The sequence below is a fragment of the Nothobranchius furzeri genome, chromosome 5, assembly GCF_043380555.1.
Source record: "Nothobranchius furzeri strain GRZ-AD chromosome 5, NfurGRZ-RIMD1, whole genome shotgun sequence".
NCBI classification, from domain to species: Eukaryota; Metazoa; Chordata; class Actinopteri; order Cyprinodontiformes; family Nothobranchiidae; genus Nothobranchius; species Nothobranchius furzeri.
This window is the reverse complement of record NC_091745.1, coordinates 49,029,600-49,052,319: the sequence shown is the minus strand read 5'-3', so window position 1 is coordinate 49,052,319 and position 22,720 is coordinate 49,029,600. Positions and strand designations below refer to the sequence as shown.

The following is a 22,720-nucleotide window of genomic DNA, read 5'->3' as shown; positions in this document are numbered from 1 at the left end:
TGGTGACAGCTTTGAACAAATCAAAAACAAGATATGTCACTCAGGAGCATTATTAATTATATCACTGTAAATAATAAATCTTGCTGTGTACAATCAAGGTATGAACTGTGTGCTTATTCATTTTGAGTCTGTGATAAAGCCAAGGAGACTTAATAAAGAAGTCACCTTGTGAGCTGTGAATCCTTAATTTTTGTCACTCATACAGAAATACTTGATTTCGAGAGGAAATACAGCTGAAAATGCAGTTATGTAAAGCTTTGACACAACATGGAAATTTAATTAGATATCCAAATTTGAATTTAATCATCAAATAAAATTTTAGAATAAATACATTTTAAGGGAGTAAAAGGGAAAAGGAGATTAACACCTTTCAGCATGTGCATTTCCTGCTTTTTCCAGCAGTGATATTGCTAATTCTGTTGAATGAAAATCACTGTTTAATGAGAGACAGCTGGTGAAAATGATATGTAAATAAGTAAGAATGCATGTAGACCTAAATAATTAAGCAAAACTGAAACACTAATATAAAGTATATATATTATATATTTTTTTCTCCCTTCGAATCTGGGAGGGTGGAACCCCAGCTCCAGCTATGGACGAGCCCCCAGGGGGCCCAAAATCTCTGGCAGCCCCCCTGACTGAGGGTCCTGCTCCAATTTTTGTTTTGCCCATTCTGCTAATTCTGTGCGCCAATCAGGGTCATCCTCAATCAGATGCTGCAGTAGCTGGTTTGTAAGGATGCCATTTGTTCTTCTGGCACGAGGAGAGTACAGCCACTTCGCATTTCTCTCTTATCTTTTTTCTTCCCAAGACTCTTGTCCCGTCTGCATGTTGTGAACTGTTGATGTTCATGCTTATATGTTTGAGGTGTTTTTTGCAAAGCTACCCCCACCCCACTTATCCTCATGTAACCCTTTTCTATCTAACTGACATGAGTGACTCGAATGGCAGCTCTCGTGGTCTGCCTGTATGTTTTGTTCTACGTTTTGTGCGTGTAACCTTGGTCAGGCTGCACTGCAGAGTCAAATTTTTATCTGGACGCTGGAGCATTGAATAAAGCTGATTCTGACTTGTGGGTAGCTAATAACCGCCGAACGATGTTCGACTAATGCCACTCTTCAGTGACATGCTGCTTTTTCTTGTGAAATTCCCAATTAGTTAGATGTGTCACATGACCCTCTTCCTATTGAAAAAAAAACAAAAGTTGATTCAAGATGGCAGACTTCTAAACGGCCACCACCCATCTAAGTTTGTCCCCTGACACATACTAATGTGCCACAAACAGGACGTTAATATCACCAACCATTCCCATAAGGCGTATCCATAGAAACGACCCACCCTGTAGATGGTTTTCATCACTGCTCATAACGCATTAGGTATCACCTAGGACAGTGGTTCCCAATCTGGGATCCATGACCCCCAAGGTAGTCCCCATAATTGCCTGTGATGAGGTTTAAGGTAAGATTATATTTAGAAATATATATATCAATAAAATCCCAACAACTCACAGCCACCATCAAAACCATTCGAGAGGTAGAACTCTTAATGTCTATAAAGTTCGTAGTTAATCACTGATGTGTGGGAGTTGGGGGCCCCGGGCTTGTTTTGAACACAGGAAAGGGGGTCCTCGTGGAAAAATGGTTGGGAATCACTCCCCTAGGAAACAAACAGGTTCAGATGTGCTCATTATATTTTCTAACTACCAGTTTAATACACAGAGCTTTACTCCAACTTCTATATTGCATTTAGATTGCTTGGTACAGCTGCTATAGAAGGTAATTAGATAATTATGTAGGTAAAAGACTCACAAGAACCAAAAATCTCAAAGGTACCAATAGTAGTTTCATTTAGTAACACAGGTGTGAGTTATTCAAGAGAAAATACATTCCACATGATGGGAGTACAAGCCTTTATCATCCAACAGCATCTCCAGCCGTTACTTACCTAAAACAGACAGTGTTACTTTGGTTTTTGCAAAAACAAAACTGGACCCATCCAGTGGGTAACGACATGCGCTAATCAGCAAGGACCGCAGCATGATTCAATCAACAAAAACGATTCAGCGTCAGACAGAATTTAACACAATGGTGAGCCTCTGAGTGGAGACAGGACACCTCTACGACGTGTCCAGTCACACAAAAATATATATGCATGTACACATCAGGCCATATTAGGTTGCCCTGCTTAAGATGAATGGAAGAACTGGTGATGATCTGGAAAACCAGTTAAAACATGCTTTATAATAAAACAACTTAAAAAAAATCCCATGGTTGACCTCTTGGCTCTGTAGTTTTCCTACATGTTTAATGGTAGGATGGACAATCAGAGAAATTCTGAAATGTAAAACATCCACAAATTATAAACTCACATTTAACCAGTACAAAGAATGCAAAAATAAACCGGTCAGGAATCGTTTTGTTTGCACTGCACCTCTACTCTCGTCTTTCAAAGCCATCGAGATGAGACAGTACATTCATCAACAGTGGCAAGAGGGGGAATCGTCGTGCTGGCACCAGGATCCTGAGATGTTACCATTTTTAAGATCTTACGAGAAAAATATACAAACACTCATTTGATCTAGCGCTCGGGCATTTTGACCTAAAGAAATAAATATCCTCAATTATGCACATAGAACCTTCTACATCTACTAAGGGAAGTACCTAGTCCCAGGTACCGGTGCAAAAGTGGAGTCAGTTTTTAGGAACCCAGAGTATTTCAGTGAGTGTACATCCAGCACAACAGGCCCACAGCCAAGGCCGCCCCGGCACCGACGTTCAGCAGGATAGGCCTCCAGTACTGCCACTGCTCCCTCTTCATCTCCGAGTCACTCATTTTTTGTTTTATTTCCTGGACAGTCTTGGCAGTGTTGGTATTCCTCATCTCACGTTGTCTCTTCCGCACCCTGACAGAGAGATGGAGTTTCAGTTCAGCTGAACAACAAAGGCATGGTTTCATCAAACGGAATACACAGGGTTAGAAGGTTTAAGTCAAGAGTCGTGTTTCCCAGCTGGACCTTCCTGGTTTGTGTGTGCCTCCACTTCACCGGGCCGGGGAACTTTCACAGCACCTGAGCAGCGTAGGTACCTGGAACGGCCTGGTGCAGTAGCGGTTTTAGGCACGGGCAGACAGGGCAGTTGCCCAGGGTGGCATTTTTTCATGGCACAAAAGGGGCGCACAAGCGCTGAGTAAAAAATAAAAAAGAAAGAAATCTGCGCAGCATCGAGGTTTTATATTATCTGTCATATCACAGAGTCTGGATTAGAAACAGCAAGTTGTCGCCCCCTGCAGCTGCAGGCGCTCCTGCTGACTAACGAACGTTCACGTGCACCGTGTGTGTATGAAGAAGAGGAAGGGGAGGGGTGCGGCGGGGGAATTCACCTCTGGGTCTTCCCAAATGAAATGAGCGGGTAGGGGCTGAATCAACTGTATTAACATGGCTAAAGCCAATCACATCTTGATGTTCTTCCATTTAATGCACATTTCATTCATAATATCATAAACACAGGCCTATCATTCTTTCAGGTTTTTCTGAATTGTGTGAAATGACCGAATAAAAAAAGGAAAAACAAAACGATTTTGTGGTCACCCCCCCATCAAGGTCGAATTGTTTAGTCCTGACTAAAGGAAAATTACTGAGTCAAGAGCCAAACAGAAGAGATGAACATAAAAAGGCTAAAACCACCAGGTGCCTGATTCAGGAATAAAAAAAGAAAAAAAGAGGAGAAAGATAAAGGTATGTACGCTCTCATGATGCATGTTTTCAATTTTTTGAACCAGTTAACTGGGATTTTAACGGTTAAATTCGGTCAACTAATTGCTAACAGAGCTAATAGGCCTGAAATATTGAAACGAATATTCAAACGGTTAGAAAAAAATCCTTGAATCGTGTTTTACTGATTCAAACTAGGATTTGTTAACCCTTACCTCACATTAGAGCATTTTTTTGTGCTCTAATGACTTTAACGTTAGAAAATTTAAACGTTGGGTAAGGGTTAAATGCTCGCTGCAGCCTGTGGCCTGCCTGAACAACAACAAACACATGTTGATCATGTTCACATAATAAATAAAACAACTCTACAAGCAGAAGAAAACTCCCCAGTCACCACTAACTATCCTGTTTATTTATTGCAGATGGCTGCACTGATTATTTTTTACATGATTTGTTCTGTAAAAGTTGGCATTTTTGGTAGTCTACAGTTTTTTTTATGTCAGTTTAAATTACAATTTCAGAGGCAATTCTAAAATATTATGGATCATGATAAAGATCTATTGGAGATCTACCCCAACTTTTGGACTGCTCTGCCAGTCACTGTGGCTCAAGCTGAGAGGAGCTTTTCAAAACTTGATCAAGTCATACCTGAGGTCAACTATGTTTCAGGGGCGGCTCACTAGCCTGGCTCTGATTAGTATCAATCACTCAGTAGGGGAGCCGATTTCATATGATGACATTATTGATGACTTTGCATCAAGGTTAGGTTTTAATTTTAGTTTGTGTTTTCTGTTCTAAGTGCAATGCTGTAGTGATTATCTTTAGTTTGTTATGTGTGAAATATTTTTGTTATTTAGAATATTTATTATCTATTATGTTCATATATTCTTAATATTTAGTTATTGTTTGTTTTTGCATGTTTGATTCTATATATTTTGATACAGTATATAATGTATATTGCTTTACATTCTGACAACTTCATAGCAAGTCACCCCCTACCAGATTCTTACTCAACTCCCACTTCCTGTTTGAAAAATGCAACAAATGCTGTTGCCTAGCAGACCGAGAGGGTGGAGCCACTAACAAATATACACACTCACGACATTGTAACATCATTCAATTCAAATTCAAAAATACTTTATTAATCCCAGAGGGAAATTGATTGCTGTAGTAGCCCAGGATAATAATAATAATCAAGTCGTCAAAGAGTTGTTGTATATCATAATGGCTGTTGGCAGGAAGGATCTCCAGTAGCCGTCAGTGTTGCAGCGAAACTGAAGAAGCCTCTGACTGAAGACACTCTTCCGTTGTCGGACAGTGTTGTGAAGAGAATGCTCAGGGTTGTCCATAATTTTCTTAATTCTCTGGAGAATCCTTCTTTGCATTAACTCCTCCAGTGGTTCCACAGTCGTCCCCAGAACAGAACCAGACTTTTTTATTTGGCTGTTGAGCCTTTTCAGGTCCCTGCTTCTGATGCTACTACCCCAACAGATGATGGCTGAAGAGATTACACTCTCAACAACAGACTTGTAGAAGATCTGCAGCATCTTGCTACAGACATTGAAGGACCTAAGCGTCCTCAAGAAGTGCAGTCTGCTGTGTCCCTTCTTGTAAACGGCTTCGCTGTTCTTTCTCCAGTCCAGCCTGTTGTCCAGGTGAACTCCAAGGTATTTGTATTCCTCAACCACCTCCACTTCTTCTCCCATGATGGAAACAGTGTTTGACTCCACCCTGTTTCTTCTGAAGTCTAAAATCATCTCCTTTGTTTTGTTCACGTTCAAGGTCAGATGATTGTTTCCACACCATGCCACAAAGCGCTCCACCAGCTCTCTGTACTCAGTTTCCTGTCCATCTCTGATACACCCGACGACTGCAGTCATCTGAGTATTTCTGTAGATGACAGGTCTCTGATTTGTACTGGAAGTCTGAGGTGTACAAGGTGAAAAGTAATGGTGAGAGTACAGTCCCCTGTGGTGCTCCAATGTTACTGATCGCCTGGTTTGATGTACCATAATGTACCATCTAACATCATAGTGTACCTCTTAGCCAATAGCGACGGCAGATTTAAATTCAAATGCAGTGCTGAGTTTTTACCTGACGACGGTGGAACACTGACAGTTTTAGGCAGAACATTTAAGATGCACTAAAGTGCCGAATTATTGACTACACATGTCTGCAGCACAATCAGACACTCATTTATATAGTTTATCAGGAAAAAAATGTTGATTTGGAGTGACTTGCTCTTTAATGTAAATATGTGCAACTTAGAAAAATGAGTGTTCAATAGTTGTTCTAATAAAACATGCCTGTTTGTAGAAAACATGCGTGTGTGCATGCAGGTGGGGTGGTGGTGGTGGTGAGGGGGGCGCTCAAAGGGGGCCTCGCCCAGGGAGTAATTCCATGTAGAACCGCCACTGGCCCGGTGGAGTTGCCGAGTGGAACTTCAGGTTAACTCTGTAACTCCGTAGCAAATGAAATCAGCGGACATTGTCTAAAAGAACCGGTGTTCTGTCGAAGCACCATACCTCGTCAGATTGGCATTCATGTATTACAGTGCATGCCAGTCTGACAGGCCACGTATGTCAGACTGATGTAGTTGAAATCCTACCCTGCACCCCAATCCCAGTGACACCATACCAGTCAGAGGAGCACACCAGCAGACAATGCACATGCTCCTCTGATGTACGGTGCCCTGATACAACATCGGCACTAGTAAAGAGTTTGTGAAGCTGAATGGAAGCAAAAGCAGATGAACACCGATCACACCGCTTTAAAATCACCGTTACTGAACACGGTGGAACCCCCCCACAGCGACGCAGTTCACTGGGCTTGCCGTCTCATTGAGCAACGTAAAATACTGAGCTTCTTCTGGTCATTGAACGCCACATTTTACATCACACAGCTGCTCTGGTGCTCTGAATGGATTAAATGATGTTATACTTTAACAGAATATGTCATTAATGTTAATGAGGATGCTTTTTGGCGCTGATCAGTGACATCACTCACTGCCGAGTCGTGATATGCTGACATCTGTACAAAGTCCTGAAAGGAGACAGCAGCTGAGAGGAATCTCCCATCACCGAGTCTCCGGCTCAGTTTCCCCTCCCAGAATTCACTCTGAAGTTCTGATGATGGAAACATGCCTACAGGTAGATGGGCGGGGTCTGAGATTGTGACTTACGGCACAGAGTTGTGAGCCATGAGGTGGTCCTGGTTGTCTGACTCTACCGCCTTGGTCTGTGGCTCCAGGCATGGCCCGTTGGGTCGGCTGTCTTTCTGTACAGGGTCAAACCAGAACAAAACCAGATGGAGAAAAGGATCAGACTTCTCTCTCTCGCTCAAAACCAGACAGCATCAGGAAAACGGGTTCCCTAGAAACAGGCTGTAGGACGGCTCATTTCAATAATAACCACTTGTGTTAAATATTAGTTATGTGTTCAGCCAAACGTCTACGAGCAACAAACTGGAAGAGAAACTGATCTGATGGAGTGATGTCCCTGCAGGTCTAACCCAAACCCTGGACGGGGTTTGGTTCTGCTCCTTTGATGAGCGGCTGAAGCAGCAGCTTCGGTCTTTGGGGTCATCTCTTCTCTAGCATGTTCTGACACCTTCTTGTTGACTCCCACCAGCAGATCTAAACACACCTGTGTCCTGCTTCCTAAAACAGAACCTCTATCTGCTGCTGGACCCATCCACAGAAACAGACTCTGGAAAGTTCTGATCCAACACGGCCTTTCCTTCTGCGCGTCGTGAGCCAGCTACCTGTGTTGTGGAGTTGTCTGACAGAATGACCTTGGCTCCCTCGTTGATAGCCATGAAAGAGAAGCGCAGCTGGTCGGGGGTCTGGATCAGGCCCATGCGATAATACCGCATGTCCAGTAGAACGTTCTCCATGTCCGATAACGACATCTTCCTCCTCCTTTCCATCTACAAAACAATGTACACATTTTTAGAACACCTTTGTGAAGATTGTGCAACAGGTAAATGTTTTCTTTCAACGTGGAGTCACACTGGATTGCCCAGTGGGATGTTACGCTGTGCTTCTTGAGATCGCTGTGTTACGTAACTCGAATTTCAAGTGATTATAACAACTGGGATCACGAAGAGTCAGAGTAAACCTGACGAACCCGACTCCTCAGAACTCTGGGGTGAGAGTATGAGGTAACATCCAGGAAACAACCTCAACGGGGCGACGGTGGCACAGGAGTTAAGTGCTCGCCTCGCAATCGGAAGGTCGCAGGTTCGAGACCCGCTCAGTCTGTTGCTGTCGTTGTGTCCTTGGGCAAGACACTTAACCCACATTGCCTGCTGGTGGTGGTCGGAGGGACTAGTGGCGCCAGTGCTCAGCAGCCTCGCCTCTGTCAGTGCGCCCCAGGGCAGCTGTGGCTACTTTGTAGCTCACCCCCACCAGTGTGTGAATGGGTGAATGACTGATTGTGTTGTAAAGCGCCTTGGGGGGGTTCTAGGACTCTAGAAGGTGCTATATCAAATACAGGCCATTTTACCATTTATCAAACAAATGTCTGACTCAAAGGTAGTACAAACCTGAAAGGTGTAAAAGGATTTCCCTTTGTAAACCGCAAAGCTTCTCCCACATCAAACAACCGAGGCAAGACACTCACTCTCCCATCTGGGACTGCTGACTAATGGTAGTTATTTTATCGTCACTAGTAAAACTGCTTCCTGGATGATTAGCCATGGCACCAGCAGAAGGTTAGCTCTGCATCTCTGAACTTTTATCTTCACAAATAACGACTTGTCTTTATACCGAATAACTTTGATGGAGACAGAAGACGGGGATGGTCCAACAGAAGACTTTTTACTGGGACAGATTAGTGCGGAAGTGACATTTGTTTCCCATGAGGAGCTTCACCCCGGTGTGACATTAGCAGCTGAACCCAGTGACCCAGCCAGCAACAAAACAGGGTAGGGATCCGGACCTTTTTAAGTCAGCTCCAGCGTGAAGCAAACGCCGTTTATTACATAATGTTATAAATCCAGATGGGTGAATTCTGACAAAGTCGGCAACCTGATCAAATCTGTGAACACAGCAGCAGGAAGAATGTAAGCTAACATTCACTATCAAGCTAACACTACTGTAAACATCGTTCTCTGTGAGCCCCACCGAGGTGTGCAGGTGACCCGTCCACCACCGCAGATCCATGTGACCAGCATCAGTCGAGTGGAATCAAGCCAGTTTTTACTAGTATAAGTACAAAGAAACATGCACGATATTGGGCCGATACCCAATACTGGTATCGGTGCATCCCTAGAAAACAATGGAGGCATATCTTTTGACACTGGACATATGCTGTTGGTATGTCTGATATCCTTACACGTGTTGACTTTTAAAAACATCATCACATAAGTCTGAGGGCTTAGTCTTCAGAGAGGAAGTGCTAAATAAGAGCATTCCTGCAAAGGGCAGTGCGTTTTATCCACTTTTAACTGGAATCAACACAAATATGATCACTTACACAGCTCCCTACGACGTCCCTGTAGAGAAACAGGATGAGTGCATGACAGCTGTCTTAACTCAGGTTTGATTCATTTGGTAGCCAGCTCCTCTTTAGGTGACTGCTCTGAGAGGAAATCTTCAGGGAAGCGACTCACACGAGGAAACCCAAAACATTTCCAGACATTTTGGAACCCCTTTGTGAAGTCCTAGCCCAGTGACATACTGGTTGTAAGGGTTTGTCATCTTGCATGTCAGCACACAGAACCCGAGGCACAGCTCACCCCGTCCGCTGCTGTGCCACCATGTTGGTTGTTTTTTTCTGTGTAGCAAAGAACTACAGTTTTCTGAAAACACCAACATTTCCTAAGCTAATCATGCGTGACTAACGTGTTTTTGTTTCCTTGACAGAAACTCTGATAGATGATCTGACAGATTACAGCCCAGACACGCAGAATCAAGCTGTGGCTCTTTTAGAGAACACACAGCTACATGCAACCTGCTAACAGAGAAGAACAAAACCAGAGGCATGTGCTTGTTTTGGATGAAGGACCCCCCCCCCCCCCCCCCCCCCCGTGTGAAACTTGTGTTTAATGCTGCATAAAATAAAACCGTACTTATGTAGAAATGTGGTAAAAATACAACATGTTTCTTAAACTTCTCAGTAAAAACAGCAAATCATCCCTGAGGGTTGAAGGTTCCTAGAAAACAGGTCAAAGGCAGCGGCCGCCTTTGGCTCAGGATCCTTCCTGAAACACCAGAAGAGGGTTTGGTTCCAGGTAATCATACACGCTCATCTTCTCTAACTCACATGAGGAAAAACAAACATCTCTGTTATCATCACACTGCAGTCTAATCACTGAGTGGAGATCTCACCCCTCATAAATCTCTTTAGAGATGTTTGAGGTAGCTTTAATCAGAAATACACCCTGCCCCCTCCTACCAGAACAAGGCACGTGTCCACCAAGGCGAGCGTCCCCGAGCGTCCGATCCCAGCGCTGCAGTGCACCACCGAGGGCTCCCGTTTCGAGCCCAGAGAGCCAGACTCCCGAACTTTGAAGAGGAAGTTGAGGAAACAGGCGGGAGATTCTGGCACCCCAAAATCAGGCCACGTGGTGTAGTGAAAGTGGTAGATGGCTCTCGTTTCTGTCGTCTGAGGGACAAAAAGGACAAGCCGTGACTGGAGCGGAGCATTCCCACCTGAGACCTGGAACCAGAAGCTGCTGGGTTTCTGAGTGTGTGCCGGCTCTACCAAACCCTCATCTGGCTTCTTCTGATCAAAGGCAGCAGGCCTGGTTCTGACCAACATCATCTACACCTACAAATGATGTCATCCACTCATTGTGACATATGCTGGTCAGTGGTGGAGTGGTGCTGCTGTTAGCCAATCAGACACAAGATGTCTGAGTATCAGGAAATAATACAGAGTAGGGCTCGCAGTCCTCTGCTTCCCACTCTACCAGCTGACTTCTACTTCCTGAAACAGGAGCGCCAGAGCTTTTCCCCTCTGACTCACAATGCACTCGTTTACAGTAGAGAAAAATGAGTGAACTTGGCCTGAGACCCTCCTGGAGTCTCCATCCTCACCTCTTCCTTCCCATTCTTTACTTTTTGTGGTAAATGTCCCTTTCCATCGTGGTCTGCAGTTTGCACACATCAAGGTGTGAAACACTATTTCTGAGGTAACCATAAAAACAAATCGGTGAACAGACCATTTACTGGGAAACAGACACGGCTCTATAGCAGGTCATGAGCTCAGTGTACGTTACCACGGAGACGCAGCCGGGTTTACATAGAGCCTGCTTGGTGATACTGAAAAACGGTCTTTCAGCTCATCGGAGCGGTCTAAGCTGCTAATCTCATTTCACAGCAGAGCCCTCTGACCTTCCACTCAGGAAAACACGTCCTCCACCGAGACAGAGGAACCGAACCGTTAACAGATGAGTGGCTAAGAACCCGTCAGAGGACGTGAAGCTATGAGGATTGAATGAGGCTGAGCTGACCTGAAATGGACACACAACCCTTACACATTTAATCTCCGATTAGCTGTATAATTATTTCAGCGGTTCCCTCCCATGCTCACCTGTGTGTTCTGTAGTTCCAACACTCTGATTGTATAATATAACTTGTCCACCTCGGACAGCAGTCTCACGACAAAGCCTGTGTCTGGGAAGGACAGGGGCAGCTCCTTGGAACGGGGCCAGTACTGAGCACACTTCTCCTGTTGAGGCAGACAGAGAAATAAATAAGCGGTCCAGATCATCAGGTTAAAGCTTCGTTTCAGATCCAAACGATCGTGCCTCAAAAACCACACTCACACCATGTCTCCTCCCAACAGCTGCTGGTGGCGTTTGTAAATGATCAGCACGAGTAAATGTGGCAGAACAAGGGCACAACACACTGGCGGGGCACAACACAAACACCAAAACAATCAGCCTCCGTCATTTTCAACGCAGCGCCCGCCGGTGTTGAAGTCCAGTCACACTCGAGTCCGTCCTTTTTGAGCCCAAGTTAGGTCCTACTGTCCTACTGGTCAAGTCCAAGTCCCAAAAAGAATCTTCGGGTTAATGTCAACATCCAGTTTCAACTGCCACTTGTTACGTAACCGAAGAAAAGCAAGTGAAATTGCTGTTGCAGGAATTACCATGTAGCCGATGCTGATTTGTTACTGATGCTTCATATCAGCTTTCTACTGAGAAGCTGGTCTAGTCCAGCTCTTAGTTTCTAAAACCGACGTACGCAGGCCAAGGGCCAGTGTTGTACCCGAGCGTGTTCATGGAACGAGCATTAGTGAACTCTTCTGGGTTTTTGGGTGAACGTTAAACTGAACTCGCTCATCTGGCGTGTGTGAACAGGTTTACGAACAGCGTTAGAGGTCTCCACGGAGCTAAAGTCTAGCTAAAACGCCCTGTTGGCCACTGACTCTTTAAAAAGTAGACCCTGCAAATGCGGCCGCCATAGGCAGTAGCAGTCAGTGCGGCGTCTACTCTTTTATGCCCATGCTGTGTGGAGGACGGACGTCACGGTGCATTCCATTTACCTCGGAAAATATACAACTGCACATAACATTGATTTTAGATGCACCCTTACAACTTAATGCATGTTTATTGTGAGGTTTGTGTTGTTCTTAGTTACTGCTTTGTTCAGTCAATGTCAAGTTTATTCACATAGCACATTTCCAACAATCAGAGATTGCACAAAGTGCTGTGCACAGACAACCAGTAAAAAATAAAATGATAAAACACTGAGAAACATCCAGTAGACCCTATGTGAAATAAATGAACGAAGAAATTAGTTTTTTTTATTTATTTAAAAGCAAGGGTAAAAAGGTAGGTTTTTAAAAGAGACTTAAAGGTAGAAAGGCTGTTGGCAGACCTAATCTGTAGGGGAAGGCTGTTCCAGAGCTTGGGAGCGGCCACAGAAAAAGCTCTGTCACCTCTGGACTTCAGCCTAGACTGGGGAACAGATAAGAGATGTAGAGTGGAAGATCGCAAGTTTCTTTTGTTATTTAAGAGTTCCGACAAATAGGGAGGGGCCAAATTGTGTCGTGCCTTAAAACAGAGCAGTAGCATTTTAAATTGAATCCTGTAAGGGATCGGGAGCCAGCAAGCGAGCTACTGCATTCTGAGCCACCTGCAAGCGGTGAATTGACGACTGCTCCAGTCCATGATATGGAGAGTTGGAGTAGTCGAGTCTCTACATGATTAGCAGGTGTATAACCTTTTCAAAGTCTTTCATTGGCAAATAGGGCTGGACTTTACTAAGAACACGCAAATGAAAGAACACACTCTCTGGACCACAGAACTTATCTGTTTATCAAGCTTAAAATGACCATCAATGCACCACATTGATTGTGGTGCATTGGTCTGAGTGGCCGTGGCTCCCTGGTCAGGGGGTTTAAGATTTTTGGCGTCTGCCCGATCAATCCCGGTGGCGGCCTGGTGGGGTCTGGGTCCCTGGGCTCTGCTGGGTCCCCGGCGGGGGTGGTCGCCCCTGGGTCCCGGGCTCGGCCGGCTAGGGGGTGGGAGGCTGCGGGTGGGCCTGAGGGCTTGCCGCTGATATCCCCCGGGACTCTGCCGGCTGCTGGTTGTGGCCCCCCGGGGCGATCCTCTGTGCCTCTCGAGGGGGGCGGGGGCCTTTCTGGTTGCAGTCTCCTTGGGGTTCCTGTGTTCTGGGGCAGCGCCTGGATCTCTGGGACTTGGACCTCCCCCTGTCTCCTAAGCATCTTTGGGGGGCAGATCTGTGGTCCCTCGCACTCTCTATTGGACGCTCCTATAGATAAACCTTACATAAACAAGTGAGTGTACACACACACAGGTGCTCACATGGTGCTCTCAAAAGTATGGGCTTGGGCACGTTCAACACAGGTCTTAAGGCTATGGTGTGCACTTAATGCACTGTGATTTATTATCGTGTGACTGTTCAGTTAAACAAGGTTGATTATATATTTCTTCATCAAGTTGACACAGTGATAGCTTGATCTTGTTGTATTGTTGTGTGTCCTTTTTTTTCTTGTCTCTTTCTGCAGGTCTAGAAGCAGACTGTTGTTCATTATTGTTTATTTTTGTGGAACCCCCCCACCCCCTTCCCCCCTCTCTCCCCACCTTTTGGCTTTTCCTTTCTCTTTCACCTCTGACTCTGTGTCTGGTTGGAATTACAAAGCATTCAAAAACAATAACAATAAAGTTTTAAGTATCAGGCGTGACATTAAAAACAGACGCTTTAATGCTCCACCTGAGAGTAAATCTGTAAGGCTTGTTACCAGCATTCAGACATCAATTCTGTTTGCTTCACAGCCAGACAGGACACGGTAAAAAAAAAAAAAAGACCATCAATGAAAAAACCCAGATTTCTTGCCTGAGACAGGCAGAAGGATTCTTAAGGGCCAAGTACACTGTCTACCCCGTGCAACAGCCCAGGGTCCCCGAAAACGACAATTTCAGGGGTTTTTTGTCATTTAAAGTGAGAAGGTTAAATTGTAGCCAGTTTTTAACGTCTTTTAGACAATTCAGTAATTTATCAAATGATGGCCTTCGAGAACGTAGTGGGAAATATATCTGCACGTCGTTCACAAAGAAGTGGTATGAGATGCAAGGCTTATGAAAGATGGCGCCAAGGAGCAACATGTACAGTGAGAACAGGAGAGAGCCCAAAACTGAACCTTGAGGGACACATCAACTAAGTTTCGCTGGAGACGAACAACACTGCCCCATATTTACAGTAAAAGTCCTGTCTGACAGGTAGGACTTAAACCACTGCAACACTGAGCACCGGATGCCAACGTCATGCTCTAGGCGAGATAAAAGGATCTGATGGTCCACTGTATCAAAGGCCGCCGATAGGGCTAAAAGGATCAATACAGCTGATTGACCGGAATCGATAGTTAAAAAAATATTGTTAAATATTCTTAAAAGAGCAGTTTCTGTACTGTGGTATTGCTTAAAACCTGATTGAAACTTCTCTAAAATACCATAATGGTCGAGGTAGTCCTGCAGCTGCCTGTAGACAATTTTCTCCAAGACCTTAGAAAGGAAAGGGAGCTTGGAGATAGGCCTGTAGTTGGAGAGCACCATGGGATCGAGATTAGGTTTCTTTAAGAGCAGCTGAATAACAGCACGTTTTAAGGCGGCAGGGACATGACCAGCATGACTTTAGTAAAATAATGGGCCCAATAGTAGAAAATACATTTTTTAAAAGTGGGCTGCAAGAAGGTCTTGACTGGTGAACCACCTTAGAGAGTGTTGCAAAGGTGGAGTTGCTGGAGTTCAGCACTGCAGTCACATGGTGCACGAGCTACCCGACGTCTCTCAGTGTCGCTGTTAACTTCCTGTTCCCCCCTTACCTGTCTCAGCATGGCAGCTGCCACATGGGCAACATGAGGTAGAGCCCTGCACGGGCCTAAAATCTGAGCCCGTGTCCGGCCCGGCCCGAGGGGGTGGAGCCCCAGCCCGACCCGGTCCGAAAAGGTTTTCAGGATTCTCTGGCCCGACCAGAGCCCGACTTTTTTTTAACCAACTATCAATCAATCAATCAAAGCTTTATTTATAAAGCGCCTTCCGCAACCCTGTCAGGAAGCCCAAGGCGCTGAGACGTGCAGGATCCGATCAATTTGTTTTTCCCTCATTTACCGTCACGGAGATGACGGCGCACTGGCTCTGGTGGTAATCAAGTAAAATTTTATCTCTTTCCAACAATTTTCACAAGAAAACAAAACAGTTAAAAGCAGGACTTGTGTTGACCGGATAGTTCCCGTATTTGACCGTTTATTTTGACAGAGAAAGAATAGAAAGAATTACCCCGACGCATGCAGACGAACTGACATTTTATTCGTTACACACATCGCAGATGTAGCTAAATCACCCAAGAAAAGATTCCCATCTGAACATCTGAGCTGCTCAGCGCATATGTGCACAGCGAGCTGAAGTTGTGGACATTGGCTTGGAGCGCGTTGCAGAACCAGAGCGCATGCGGGAAGATTCCTCCCACTGAAGCGAGTATTTTCCAAACCCTGTCGCTCAGAGAGACTTGTCACTTAGAAAATGTTCCCTGATTATGAAACTTTGGCTGAATAGTGCTTGTTCCTGTCTCCAATGTGGCGACACATCCAGGAGCCGTCTGAGGAAAAGCCCAGAATCTCTTCAGCTCAGATGATTAGGCACAAGCGTGACGCATCAACCCGGTCTCACAGTAAGAGTGGGTTGGACCTGTTCAGGTTTACGCAGACAATCTTTACATAGAATTGACTTACAGATATAAATTAATTCAGTAAAATATAAAGCATTTTATTTAAATATCCATTCATTATTTTACAAGCACAGAGAGCCGCATCAGATGGATGGGTTGTGACATGTTTTCTCCAGGACCAGAGAGGACGCAAACTCAATACATCTCTTTTATTGTGAGGTAATGATTTCTCCGAGTTTTGCGGTTGCGGGCGGGAGTAGACATGCACGCTATGGGTGCGGGCGGGAGTGTAACACACGTCGCAGTTGCAGGCGGTAATGGTCAGAAATTCAGTGGGAGTGGGATGAAGAAATCAGTCCCGCGCAGGGCTCTACTGCTGCGTTTGTGTTTCAATTTTTTTAATGAATTCGATTAAAAATAAAGGCGCCCGGCCCGGCCCGTGTCCGAGGTAATTACACAGTCGTTGGCCCGAAGCCCGACCCGAGGGCCTAGGGCTTCAGGGCAGGGCTCTAACATGAGGTAACACCATTAATCCATTAGTCCAACTGGAAATGGAGTCATGCTTAATGAACAAGCTGAGGTAAATAAATCGTTGTTTTAACCAAGTATCTTTAGTTACTGTAACTAACTAGTACATTCAACTCAAAATTTCCATTTCACTCTATTAAGGGTTCAGGTGTACTGAATGTAAAAGGTGTACCTTTGTTAAACCAGTAGCTTGAACTGGTCTTCAGCACACCTGAGTTCTTCTACATTTCTGTCAGTTTACTGCTCTGGATCATCCAGGTGTGCGACAACCCCTCCCAAAAGGAAAGCATCAACCTCATAAAGGGTCTTGACGATCTTAGCCTTAATAAACCGTTCTTAATGAAAAATAAATTACTGTCTGTCTGTGTGTAGATCGGACAGAAACTCCCACCCAAAATCAGCTCCACCGTCTCTTTCAAGCATCACGTAAACCTCCCAACAGGACAGATGAGCTGTCAGAATTCTCTGGAAAGGTAACCAGGAAACGTTAGCAGAGTTAAACCACACGACCAGGGTGGACAAGTCTAGTTATAACCTACGACTTGGTTAAAACCAAACAGTGTCTGAGTGTAAACGGTTTGAAGCAGCTCCACCGCTAACATCCACCATCATAGGCGTCATTTTAACTGGGGACGCCGGGGACATGTCCCCGGCAAAATTCGTGATTGGCAGTTGTGTCCCCCCCACTTTCAAAAAAGCCTGCTGATGAGGATTTTAGTTTTACCTGCTCAGATCTTATACCAGGGGTCGGTAACCTGTTCCCATCAAAGAGCCATTATTACCCATTTCCCACGGTAAAGAAAACACCGCAGCAGCCGCAGCGTTGCGGGCGGGGCCTACCCTCAGACAGCAGAGCGCTGCTCACAACAGGTGACAGCAGCCGGGGGCATCGCACCCGTGGGGGATTCAACACTCACACTTTTCCAGCTGTTTTGCTCACCTCCACACCAGTCTGGTTTCTTTACGTCGCACTCACTCTGTTTGCCTCATCTCCTTCTTCACCTCCCAGCCGATGTCGGGTTTCCAGGAGAGCAGGAGAGGGAGGGATGGAAGAGCTCGACTGAATTCATAATTTTACATCTTGACATTAGCTGTACAAAGTCTGAGTTTGATAACGTGAAGAACAACCATTTGCAGAGGTTTATAACTGGCACGGCGCCAGGTTTTCATTTTTGGATGGGCCACGGTAATTTTGGACGGACCTTAATAAGCAGTGACTTAAGTGAAGAAGGCAGGTCGCGCTAGAAAATTTAGTTTAAAAAGACATCATAAATGTTTTCCCCCGTCATTTTTATTTCTAAAATATGAAGTAAAAACTCCCAATTTAATTTTCATTCATTTGTCATTAATATTTAGTCTACAACCGTGCGTTAAGTGGACCATCTTCCAGTAAACGCAAAGCATCCAGTCCACCTCTCCAAATGCGTAAAATGTGCATCAGCCGCTAGGCGTGCCACGCGCACCATCAGCTGATCAGCCCAGACAAGAGCAGAGCAAATAGAGAAAGAATAGAGGATAATTGTGTCTGGATGTGGATGGAGATTACATTTTACAGCAGCCTGATCATCATTTAAATACGTAAACCATCACCTGTCTTCTAGTCCACGCTATCAGCATTATTTTAATTGGTGTGTGTGTGTGTGTGTGTTTTCCACTTCAAACACTGGTCTAACCAACCAGACCAGCGTGTCCAGTAACACATTAATGTTACAATTAAACCTGATTAACCCCAGAGCCGTGCACACTGCACTGTACGGACTGTAAATGAGGGGGAAACTATTTAATCGGATCCTTTACTTTTCAACATGGTTTAATGTAAAGTTTCATTCAGTACAAACTTTAGTTACACCAATCTAACGAGACAGAGCCTAGATTTGTATTCTGAACAGTTTAAACATGTTTGAAACGGAGACGTGCGTGACGCGTCTAAAATTCGCACCTGCTCCGCTATTACGGAAATTAAACTAACAAGATGAATAACATGAAATTATTTTAGGCACAGACAACATCCCCCACACTTTTGAAAAGCTTGCAACGCGCCTGATCGCTCATGTACGTCTTAATTATCTTTCATTAGACGATAATCAATAAAACGATTTATATAAAGTGGATCCAGAAGTAGTAGCCCGTCTCTGCCTTCAATTTTTGGTATTTTTCACCCTGTTGATGGTTTTACTGAGCAGGTGCCACTTTTGTCCTACGTTTCTTTTTAAAACATGTTTAGACTGTTCAGAATACAAATCCAGGCTCTGTCACGTTTGACTGTTGTAATTAAACTTTGTAGGTGGGGAAGGTCAGAAAGCAGCTCAGAAGCGCCGATATGATTACGCACAAGCGTGACGCATCAACCCGGTCTCACAGTAAGACCGGGTTGGACCTGTTCAGGTTTACGCAGACAATCTTTACATTTAGAATTGGCATACAGATGTAAAATTAATGCAGTAAAATATAAAGCATTTTATTTAAATATCCATTCATTATTTCACAAGCACAGAGAGCCGCATCAGATGGATGGAAGAGCCGCATCCGGTTCCAGAGCCGCCGACCCCTGTGCTAGCCTACTTTATTGTCCCCAGCAATTTTTAAACCCCACTCAAGTGTATGGTTATTGTCCCCAGCAATTCTGAAAACAAACTGACGCCCTTGTCCACCATCACCTCTGCTGCACACCAAAGTCGTGTCACACTACGGTTAGCTGATGAGGTCACACAGAATCAGCCATATTTACCAAACACATATTGTTGTTTCATTTGGTTTCAAAGTAAGTTCAGTCTCTCCCCGCTGCTCACCAGACCTGTTCAGATACGTTCTGACTGATACAGAACGCCAGAAGAGGAGAAGCGTACTCCTTCCAGCCATGGCAGCTGTCCCGACAAGTTCAGGTAGCTTCATTAAAAAACAGACTTGGGACGGATCTGTGGAGGACTTTTGTCTCCATGTGAAGTTCAGGTGTTTGTGAGTTGATGTTGCACATGGTTAAAGTCGTGTTTCCAGTAGTTTTACTTAATCTAACTAGTTTCCACGGCGTTGCAAGCTTTTCTCCTAAACTTCATCATCTGTAGAGCCTCGCGTCCCTCTTAAGTCTGTCCTTGTCAGTGTCACCAAGAACGACTTAAACCTGAGTAATGTTTATATTTCAACTGAAAATAAGGAAAGGGGATTTCAGACGTTTCCTCATCCAAACGCTTGTGGGAGGTGTGTGGCGTTTCCAGTGGTGGGTGGGGCTGCCTGTATGAAGGTTTCAGTAGAAATCTTTGTAAACTGATTACATCTGACACAAACAGACCATAAATAACAACACATTTCCTTTTTTCAGAAGCAGACAGGCCGAGCATCGACTCAGACCCCGTCTTTCATTTGGCTCCCCGTGAATTAGCCAGGCAGGTGTGTAGAACACCAGCGTCACTGATTAGCAGGCGCGGCGGCATACTCACAGATCCTTTCTCGATCACTCGGTTGAGCATTATAACCGCTTTGGAATTTTGCTCCCAAACCATCAGCCAGAAGTGACTGCACGTGTTCCTCAAAGGGCCCTGTCACGAGAAGCACACGGCCCAGTCAGCGCCTGGTAGGGGCTCCGGCATGTGGGTGCTGACTCAACACACCTGAGTGAGGATGTAAGCTCTCTCCGCTTCCTCCACCTCCACCAAGCTCGCGTTGATGTAGTCATGCTCAAAGTTGTGAAGTCTGACCCGACTGTGATCGTCTGAAGCCAAAACAGAGAGAGCAGAGCAGTCACACACCCAGAACGCTCCGTCAGCGTCCACGTTTCAACAGCTCTGTTCTAACACTCACACGGGCTGACGTCTCTGTAGCGGTTCAGGTTCTTGTTCACGGGAAGCTTTGCTGTGCTGTACGAGTGCTCAGCGGCCATGTTACGGATATCCTGTCACAGAGAGGAAGAAGATTTTAAAGTTAGACATCTGATGGAGTGCGACCTGGAGGTGAACGCCGCTCCTGCCCGAGTACGGTGGTGACAATGACAACAATACAACACAGAGATGAAAGGTCTGTTTGGTTAGTTCCCTGGAAGAGTCCAAGTCTACTGAATACAGTAAGCTGTGATGGGAGTGGCTACAGGGAAACAGAGGTCACCTTTAAAAACAAAACCAGTTATTTTACTGGTGAGAAGGAAACAGGAGCAGGTGATGAATGAGAATCTGGAGCTCTGGTTTCATGTTAGCTAGTCAGCAGCTCCTCTGAACCTTCAGACATCTAGAGGTGGTGAAGACGCCCTGCTGAAGATCAAACCGAGCTGCAGAAGAAAGCTGACTGAAGGGACTTTAAATGTGGTATGGTTGTTTGTGTTCAGCTGCTGGGATTTGAACCCACAACCATCTTTAGGGTCTACAGTGACTGGTCAGACTGGTTCTGGATGACAGAAGGACAGCAGCAGCTCTAATAACCTCTGGTTCTGCAGAACAGCATCTCTGAACCACAACCTGATGAACCTGGAAGCAGATGGACTCCAGCAGCAGAAGACCAAGCCATGTTTCTCCAGTCAGCTAAGAACTGGAAGCTGAGGCTTCAATTCCCTCAGGTTCCCCAGAACTGGACCAGAAGAAACTGGAAAACCTTTCCTGGTCCGAGTCTCGATTTGAGCTGTTGGTTCAGAGTTTGGTGTCTCCAACATGAAAGCATGGACCCATCCTGCCTTCAGGCTCCTGCTACTGTTGGTGTAACAGTGGTGGTGTTGTTCTGGTCCCACTGTGGACCTTCAGGACCACCTGAGCCTGGTTTAACCACCACGGCCTACCCGAGTCTGACCATGTCCAGCCCTTTATGACCACATAGACCCATCTTCTGATGGTACTTCCAGCAGCACCATGTCACATAGCTCAGATCATCTCTAACTAGTTTCTAGAACTGGACTCTAATGGCCTCCACAGTCAACAGATCTCAGTCCAGCCCAGAACCTTTGGCATGTGGTGGTACTGGAGCTTCTCATCATGGATGGAGCTAATGCTGTCATGTCAGGATGGACCAGAACCTCTGGGGACCACTTTAACTTCTTGTTGGATCTATGAGATGAAGGATTAGGTTCCGAAGGCAGAGCGGGTACCAGCCGGGTGTACCTACTAAAGCAGCCTGAATGACCGAGGTTTGAAAAGGGAAATCAGTTTGATTTTGTTGTTATTAACAGTCGGCCATGTTAAAACTCAGGATCATGATCATTCTGTGAACACAAAAACAACTTGGATGTTCTCCTGCTGTCAGAAAAGCAGGTCCCATCCACTCATCATGCTGGGATTTTCTGCTCGTCTTCAACAACAAATATCTCCAGCTGTAGGGCATCCTCAGGTCACAGGTGCTGTCAGGTCACTGCCAGCTTAACCTGGAACAGACTCAAAAGGGACCGGCGGTGCGCACGTGCGCATTTCTCTGGAAGTCCCGTGTACCGACACCGGTGAGTTCTCAGAAACTGCAGCTGACGTCTGCAGGCGTCAGCCAGCAGATAACAGCTCCGGTGGAAGCTCCGCCGCCGCACGCAAGTCAGCGAACGCTAAAGCTGGCTGCTAGTTTCTCATCAGCCCCCCAGCAGCAGCAGCACACAGCCGGAGTTCCGAGTAACAACGGGTAGGACGGTTTACGGGGTAGGAGAAATTCCCGGAACACCGGCTACTGTTCTCAGCAGCCCACGGGTCAATACCACTCAGCAGGAGGCTCGCGGTGGTATCCGGACGCTGCCGCGAGCGCCTCTGACGTTAGCTAGCTAAGTTAGTTAGCTCCTGATCGTCATAGAAACACCGGAGGCCCTGCCGCGGACCCTACTTACGTTATAAATGTTTTGCCATTCGCCGCGCGAATCAATCTCCTTCAGTTCTGCCTCCATTCTGGTTGTGATGGGAGAGGTGAAGAGCCAGGGGGACGAGTAGAGAGCGTTAGCAGCGACGTTCCCCAACTCACACCGTCCGGCTTCGGCCAGCCATCTAGCTGCGCTTGCTGTGTGTAACCTGATGATGAATCCCTGCAGCCTGGGAGCCAGCCCGCCTCCCTCTGACTCACGTGGGTTGCCAGTTATGCATCTCTGCGCGCGCTTCAAGCGAGCGGGAGGCTTTTTTCAGCGCTTGTGCAAAAAAAAAAAAAAAAACTTTATCATCAAAACTTAAACATATTCTTTACTGGCTAAAAACAAAATAACACTCGTTAAATTCTCCGTCAGGTTTTATTTAGTAATTATACAATACACATTTTGTAATTATATAGTAATAACCTACATAATAAACCTGATTTTGCAGTTGTATAATAATACATACAATGATAATAAAGAAATTTGATTATTACAACACACAATGTTACGTTGGATTCAAGCTGGATTTGGAGGAGAGTATGTGTGTGGCTCC

At 45.5% G+C, this 22,720-nt stretch overlaps 1 protein-coding gene across 1 annotated transcript; it reads right to left on the bottom strand.

Annotated features, from left to right (window-relative positions):
- Window positions 1–1,822: 1,822 nt before the first annotated feature.
- Window positions 1,823–22,367, bottom strand: ptpn2a (protein tyrosine phosphatase non-receptor type 2a). Its single transcript, XM_015949346.3, has 9 exons — window positions 22,153–22,367; window positions 20,172–20,262; window positions 19,982–20,082; window positions 19,811–19,909; window positions 11,248–11,385; window positions 10,108–10,317; window positions 7,472–7,636; window positions 6,891–6,985; window positions 1,823–2,902 (listed from the first exon to the last, which is right to left on the bottom strand). Exons 1-9 carry the CDS (start codon window positions 22,207–22,209, stop codon window positions 2,716–2,718), a joined length of 1,143 nt encoding a protein of 380 aa, XP_015804832.3. The 5' UTR covers window positions 22,210–22,367; the 3' UTR covers window positions 1,823–2,715.
- Between the last annotated feature and the right edge of the window lie 353 nt (window positions 22,368–22,720).